General features: G+C 32.0%; 1 protein-coding gene across 1 annotated transcript in view; it reads left to right on the forward strand.

Annotated features, from left to right (window-relative positions):
* ohgt (E3 ubiquitin ligase component cereblon) overlaps positions 1-8708 on the forward strand; it is a 29755-nt gene extending 21047 nt beyond the window's left edge. The window contains exons 9-10 of the mRNA XM_072526218.1: positions 3147-3356; positions 8455-8708. Of these exons, the coding sequence (XP_072382319.1) occupies positions 3147-3351 (205 nt within the window). The 3' untranslated portion in view covers positions 3352-3356; positions 8455-8708. The remainder of the gene's footprint in view (positions 1-3146; positions 3357-8454) is intronic.

Raw genomic sequence — 8708 nt, forward strand, 5'->3', positions numbered from 1 at the left:
TGTAATATATTGTGTACTGTCTTTCGATATGGCAGTAAATATAGACATTTTTATATACCTACATCCTAGATAAAATAAATCACTATAGTTACTAATTTTTTTTCAGGCATTTCCATCAGAACAATCGAAAGAATAACAAGCGAGGCAAAATGTTCTTTGAAAAATACCGGCAGAGTCCATTTTTCCAGTCCAGGCAAAAAACGAGTCAGTAGATCAATCATAGATTTGCCGGAATACCAAATAAGCGACATTCGCAGAATAATTTACGATTTTTATAAAACAGAAAAATGTCGGGTTACGGTAAAAAAATTAAAACAAAAAATTCACAACGATTTGGATATCACAATTTCACAAACATCTTTAAGGCGACTTCTACGCAAAATGTAATTTCGTTGGAGGAAAACCGAAAACAACCGAAAAGTGCTTGTAGAAAAAAGTGCTATAAGAGCTTTGAGAATAAAATATCTCAGGCAAATCAAATATTTTCGGAGTCAAAATAGGCGAATCGTGTATGTTGACGAGACCTACTTACACAGCGGTCATACTTCTTCAAAGAACTGGACTGACGAATCAACCAAGGGGTTATTTTCAAATATTTCCAAAGGCCAACGACTAATAATAGTGCATGCCGGTGGGGATATGGGATTCATAAAAAATGGCTTATTAATCTTTAAATCAGGTTCAAAATCAGGGGATTACCACTCTGAAATGAATTCAGACAACTATGGAAAGTGGTTACAAGAACATTTATTACCTAATTTACCTGCTAACTCGGTATTAGTTTTTGATAACGCACCTTATCACAGCATTCAGTTGGAGCGGGCGCCTACATCAAACTCAAACAAAAATCAAATGATAGAATGGTTAATGCAGAAAAATATCATAAACCTCATCATGTAAAATACAAATTCGACGAAATTCTACGTGCGCATGGCCATATTCTTTTACGTTTACCTCCTTACCATCCTGACCTAAACCCTATTGAACTAATATGGGCTACAGTCAAAAATAATATAAGGCAGAAAAACGTTACATTTAAGCTAGCTGACGTACAAAAACTCGCCGAGGAAGAATTCACTAATATTGATGCAAATGAGTGGAGAAAACGATGTTACCATGTCATTAAGAAGGAAGATGAGTATATGGACAGCGAGATAGTTGCTGATAACGCCACGCAAATAGCTCCAATTATTATAAATCTTGACAGTGACTCTTCCAGTACAGAGTTTTCTTCTTCCGAAGATGAAGAAAATTATTAACAATCAATTTATTTTCAAATAGATACCACTTTTCATCACGGGTACTTGTTTTAGTGTTATAATAAAACCAAAATATTAAAATTAAATAATTACTGTGTTGCATTTATTTATACAATATCCTCCATTTAATTTGAAACACAATATCAACGTAGATTTGTGAATTAAATTCAGTCATTATTGTATAATTTGTTTACTAAGTTAAATAAATATTATAAACCAATGGCTTACTATTTAAATTGAATAAAACAAAATTACAATTTCATCTTTCTAATAATATATTAAAGCTTGCGAAAAATATTACTTTTTTAATTGTGTAATAATTATTTGACCTATACCGCTACGCTACTGAATATACTTATCAGAAATAGTAAACCAATAGGATGAATCATAGGGCGTAAACATAATTTATTTCTCTGTGACGTTGTGCGTACTCTCTCGCCAAGTTAGCTGGCGATGATTGTACACCATACCAAAGTAGTCAACAACTTCCACACCACCAAGATCAGCTACCATCTTCACCATATCCACATGCGACTGCTTCAGCAATATCGGTGCCATCTGGTCCGTCTTCAAGTTGCTCTATGCCTCCATCATCAGCAGCCTCATCATATTATGAAAATTTTTCACCGACGGATACTGAATGATGAGACATATTATGTTACTGATTATAGTTCTTTTGTTACTACGTAGTAAGTTAGAATATAGTATATTTTTTAGTTTTTTAAATGGTAGGTACCTTGAGAATTTTTGATATGTTACTTATAGAATACAGTCTATTTTGATATGAAAGAATAAAAGTATTTTTAAAAAATCTGTAGAACTGATTAAAAACTATAATAAACCCAAATAAAATAATTCATCATTATAAATATACCCTTTCAATTCAAAATTAAAATTTAATAGGGTGGAGACAAAATAACGACACGTAAATAGTTTCAGTACATACCTTAAGCAGACTGCGCATTGGTGAAATGGATTCCCGGAAAGAAGTATTTTGTTTTTGAAGAGGTCCCTCAATATGCGTCAATAAGTTGTTAAATTCATCCATGGTCATTCGGTAATATTTAAAAAAATTTGTCTGATCGTCTAAAAGTTCTGAGTGTAACGTTGCGAATTCTCCTTCTTCATTGCGTTTCTTTAGCATTTTATGCACCCAAAAACGTCTTTCTGTTTCTGCAATATTTGTTTCCATTTTCTGTTTCTTCTTCGTCTAATATTAGAGCAATTTTTATTAACGTGGAAGTTTTGAACACTGTTCTCTACACAAAACAACTATCAACTATCCCACGGCAAGCCTTTCGCAGTGGGAATTGACTCCGAAAACCTTGCCCGTGCCGAGCATGTGCCTTGCACGTCTAATGAGAATCGGCCTTTAAGCTCATCAGATAGCGGTACGCTGAAGAGATACTGAAAAAAAAAATGCAGGCTACCTACGCATGTTTTGGACACAAGTACTTAAGGATCAGCGGAAAAGTTTAGTTAGCAACATATTTGAGGTCATTTTTGACCACGTCCTGCTCTAATCGACTGGTAAAATGTGCGTGAAAAGTCGTTATATTACGGTTTTTTTTTAAGACTAAACGTGGAAATGTGAAAGTAGATGTTAAAGTACGGAGCGCGCCTTAGCATGCGGTTATTTTTTGTTTAATCCGGTCCAGTCAATATATATATATATATATATATATATATATATATATATATATATATATATATATATATCATCTTGTTGCCTTTTTCCATACATATTTAACATGATATTGTTACCTTTATATTTTTCCAGACATTAGTGTTTTCCCAACATTGTATTTCTTCCGAAAAATAACTCTTAGCTATTTTAGTTAAAACTTAAGATATTAGAACCAGCAAAACATGATGCATATTTTTTAGGTATGCATGGACAATTATGCAGTGCAAGAGTTGTGAAAATCATTTAGGATGGAAGTTTTCCAGTGATCTGTTGAGGCCTTCCTCGTTTTACGGCCTTGCTAAAGGAGGATTTAAAGTTGTAATCTGCGATAGATCTGGTCCGGATTATTCTCCTTACGTCAAAACTAAACATGTTAGTTTTTCTAGGGATTATATACCAATATAAGTAAGGTAAGATCATTTCTTTAATCATAAAGGCCTTCCCCTAATCCCCTAAGTATACTAGGGTATAGCCATTGAAAAATCATAATTAAAGCAAGTCTTGGAATAAGGCTTCCTTTGATTGGAAGGTTGGTTACTCCCGTATAAGAAAATCAAAATTAATATTACATAACCTAATTTTAATCTTATAAAACACTTTTAAGCTCTTTTGACTACTTTTGTAACATATATAGAAGAGTTATTTATCAGAATTGTAATAAAATACAGGAACAAAACCATTCAAAGTTACCCCTCATCTGACTGTGTTTTAAAATAAGAAATACTTAAGAATCCGGAATTTCAGTAATACCGTTGGTATTGACTATCGTAGAGAATGAATTTACTTAAAATATTTCTTATAAAGCATGGATCGAATTTTAGCCCAACAATGCAATTTAGAAGAACAAATGGATTTACTACAAAATGAATAAGATAGTAAGTAAAATTAATATAGACGTGGTACAAAAAATTTTCATGTTGATAAGGCCAAAAATTTATTGATGGTAGTATCCAAGAATATAGACCCATATAGAAGGACATTTAAGTGTCAGTTTTTAGTCTCGGCTGAAGTTAGACAATTTGAACAAGATTTTAGTTCCTTACCGTACCACTAGGGAGCGCTCATGTGACTGCTGTTACTGCTTCTAAACTATGAAAGAGTGGAGCAATAAATGCAACTTTAGATATTTTCTTATTTAGATGCCGCTTGGTCGTGTGCATAGAATGCCTATCATTAAATTTTTGCCTTTTATAAAATTAGATATCAAATCCTACTCATGCACCATATTTTTTTGTTTTTTTTTTTAAGAAGAAAATAAAATCTTATTTTAACTTTTAATCACCGAATCTTTTTAGAAAAGATATTGTGACTCAAATTTTTAATTTAAATGTGTATAAATCTATAAATAATATAATTGAATTAAAACTTTATTATAAAATATAAATAAAATTAATTTAAAGTAAATTATTGGGAGAGGTCCCAAAAAAATTCTAAGGTGTTTCGATCAAAAGCCAATTCCTAATCTCGTTAGTACGCTAAAATTGGAAATTATAAAGTGTTTTCGGATTTTTAAATTAAAAAAATAAATAAGTAAGTCCCAAAAAACGCCTCTCTGGAGCTCAACAAAGGAAGATGAGGAAAAATGCAAAAATGGGTACTGGGACATAGACCATAGCAAATCCCAAGAAACTCAATCCCATAGCAAATCCCTAATCGGTGACACCCGAGGATAAAAAGAGACTTCGGGAGAATACTATCACCCCCTCGCAACAGAGTTGCTAAGAAACTAAGAGGTTCTAATGAGCAGACTAGGTCAGAAAGCAATGACACAAAAGTATCAGAATGACGGTAGCACATAGATACTATCCTGATATTCAACTAGAGCGGGCTCAAGCAGATCTGATCATTAACAAATTGGAACAAGCAGTTGATGAGTCTTCTATCTGAGGGCCGAATGAACTTCTACAGTTCCATAAAACATCGTTTAGCGAAGGGGCCCTGTGGGTGAACTGTACTGACAAGTACAAAAAAATTGGACTACTGAAGTGCTGAGCACTATGGAGGATCTGTGGGCCTGTGGAGGGTCTGTGGGACTCGTCTAAAGAGGCAAAATCAAGACCCTAAGATAGAAGACTGGTTGTTGAAAAATCGAAAGATCGGGGATTACGCGCAAACCCTAGTCTATACGATTGATGAGGTCTCGTATAAAGCATTGAGGGCTGCTCATTTAAAAGCATATTATAAACTTCGAAAGGTATCCTTTAAGACAATCAGGGGCCTGTCAGAGAGTTCTCGGATCAGCATACCTCCCATATGATGATCCCGAACAACCACCATCAAGGGAGTTGAAACAGGTAGTGAGATATTGCAGGAAAAATGGACTGCAATTAATCATTGGCTGTGATGCGAATGCGTACCATCTGACCTGGGGCAGTACAAACACCAAACTGTTAAAAAATAGCATGTCTTAGATGAGGTGTCTTGTTCAGACTATCGACACATTTTGAAATAACAGGAAATAAGCCTATCAAGGAAACTTATCGTAAAACAAATTGGGAAGCATATCAAGCAGACCTGAAATCTTGTCTAGGTAAGATTAAAGGACCAATAATTTATTCATATATGAATAAAAAAAATCATTTATGAAGATTATGTTTTAGTAAATGTCATAAATTGATACATAAATTTTATTTTAATTTTCATTATTGTCAGCAGTTTATGTTCAATTAAGTATAGATAAATTTAATTTAATTTAATTGCACCAATATTTATTCACTGTGAAAATTATGTTTTACTAGTAGTTGTTATTTTAAAATAAGATTAAATCCATACATCGTGAAAACTTTCACACAGAGTATTCATGAAAAGTTACTGTTAAATATTTATTTAAAAAAATCATTTTAGTTGTTATCAACATATTGTGGAGTAAAAGTTTCGGCGAAATAGAAAATTTTAAAAAAATTAGTGAACAGTTTCACTGAATTCTTTTTTGAACAGGATCATTGTTTAATGAAATAATTTCGAAAATAGTTTAAAAAGTTTAACGAAAAGTCTTATGAAAATTGAAATTTTTGGTTGATTTTTGAAAATTTTTTAAAACATTTCTTAGCTTATCTTTTTTAACAGGAAAAAATTATAATAAAAAGTTACGTGATTTTTCGTGGTTTTTCGTTGTGTTTTAAGTTAAAAGTTATAAAATTTTATTTGCGTGTAATAAAAAAAAATATTATTGAAATTTTCATACCTTTATAAGTTTTAAAATTAAAAATTTAACAATTTAATATATTAAAAATTAAGATTTTATTGTGAAAAGAACAAAAAAAAAAAACAGTTTGCAAATCAATGGCTTCGAAGTTTTATTAAGCGTGGATGCATAAGTTAAATAGCTCCATTCGTACTCCTTTCCCACTTCTCCCTAACTATATCTTTCATGATTTAGTCACAGAATAATAAAGAATTAGAATGCCCACTCTGCATGAAAAAATAAGTACGCACATCTCGTTCGCGCAGACGGTATCAGCCGTGTTTTAGTCGGAACTAGTGCTGTTCAGTGACATTTTATCTGGTGTGCATAGAAAAATTAACCCGGTTTAATTTATTTACGGCAACTATGGACATAATATGCACTATTTTATTCGTACTTTTAGTTGAAGAATAGATTAAATTATTTCAAATGTACTAAATTATTAATATCTAAAAATTTAAATTATGGTTCTGTCGTAGCTTGTCACAAATTTCTCAATTCAAGTCTATGTTTCCGTTTAAAATATGGCGATCACGTGCTGACAAACTTCAAAGGCGGCATCTGAGAGTGGGCATTCTGATTGTAATTTATTCTGTGATATAGTTTTAAGCCAGCGGTCACAGTTTGAGTTTATGCAGTCGCCCTCTACAGGAGTGTTTTGAAGTATAATAATCATGATCAAATCTCCCATTTTAAATGTCCTTCTATATGCGTCCAGATTCTTTGGTGTGGTAGTAGTAATAAAAATGACAAATTCGTGAAAATGTTGACTTCGTAAAAACCAACTTTTTCAAAATCCAATGCAAGAAAGTTAACCTACTGGAGCACCACTGAATCACCAAAGGAGCACGTATCTGTCGATCTTTTAACTTTAGATGCAACGTCGGAACACCTAAATATTAATGTACAAAACTTACTTCAAAGTAGCAAAATCACAGTGTGCTATAATAAATAGTGTACCAATGAATTGATACAGCCATAGCTCCCTGATGGTATTTATGTATACCATTGTGGTCTTTATGTATACTGGAGGATTAGCGATTAACATTTTATGATATATGATATTGATATTCTGTATAATTTTAGTTTGTTTCAAAAAGTGGAGTACAAAATATTTTTAAAATATAATAATTTATAGTGTTCGTATGTATCTAGGTATATACCTAAAAATATCTACACTTAGTGTAGATATTTTCTACATCTGTGAAGAAACTTGACTATAAAACCTGCGTCCAGGAGTGAATAAATAAGAATTGCAAAAGAAAAAAAAGGCAGTCACAAAATACCAATTCGACAATGGACGGTGTAATAAAACATTGGTCCGCTTTTTTTTTCATTTCGGTTAAAAGAAATCGAAAAATGTTCAAATTCCAAATACTAAAGAAGTAAAGAGGTTTATTAAGAAATAAGAACTAAGAGTAACTAGCTTTTAATATATTAATCAACGTGAGTGTCTAACGTAAGGTGAAATAAAAATTTGAGAAATTGGAACTGCTTTACTTTACATCTCGGTCTAGAGGTTGGAATGCCTTTTCAAAATATGTAATAAAATCAAATAAAGTAGTGCAAATTTGACAATTGACAAATTTGACTTCTTTTTTTCGTTCCTCTCTTATCGGAGATTGAATATCATCAATGCTATTCGAACTTCGTTTACAGCTGTTCTAAACAGTTCGTTTGTGGTGCAACCAAACTTACTCTCTTAGATTTCTCATCCAGGGCATTCTTCTGCGTCCCGGATTCCTTCGTCCTTCAATCTTTCCCTGCATTATATTTTGTAGGAATGCTTATTTTTGTCCCCACGTTAGATGGTCCAAGTATTCCAATTTTTTCCTTTTTTATGTTAAGTAATACTTCAGGCCTTTTATCCATTCGTAGTAATACTTTTATTCGTTGTAATTTATTTGTGCCTGGGTTAACCCAACTTATTCTTAATATTCGTCGATAGCATCACATCTCGAAACTCCCAATGTTTTTCATATTGTTCTGTTCATGAATTGAGTGAATGCTTCCACGCCCTACAACAAGGTACTAACAAATTTGATTTGATTCATTTGATTGATTGAATTGTCCGATACATATTAATTACAAAAGTAGAATCCCACAAGAAAATGGATTCATAACCATATTCTCTAAATGATCCGTTGAGGGTAGTTCTGTAATATTTAGAATGAGACATTTGCTTCGATGCTCTCATAGAATTGTTGAAAAGGTGGAACGGTTAATAAAATTGTGTGTAACAGTAATTTTTCACAGTAGCTTACACAAATGATACAATTTTCACGTATAGAATTTTAACATAAAATTTAACTCATATTTTACAGATACAAATGGTTGATCTGTGTCCAGAATGTAAAGCAGCTCGAAAAGTTATTATTCGAGGAATAAGTTTGTGAAGAAGAAATGCAAAAATGTTATTGTCCTCATTTCGTTTTTTTGTTCAAATTGAATTGTATTAATTTTTGGTAAGTTTCTTAAAAAGTATAAAAAGTATTGGTTATGTTTCCATAACTTCTACTAGTCACACCATGTAATCTAGTTAATTATTATTAGTATACAAGAATAAAAATCTAATATA

Source organism: Diabrotica undecimpunctata, chromosome 3 (assembly GCF_040954645.1).
Source record: "Diabrotica undecimpunctata isolate CICGRU chromosome 3, icDiaUnde3, whole genome shotgun sequence".
Classification (NCBI taxonomy): Eukaryota; Metazoa; Arthropoda; class Insecta; order Coleoptera; family Chrysomelidae; genus Diabrotica; species Diabrotica undecimpunctata.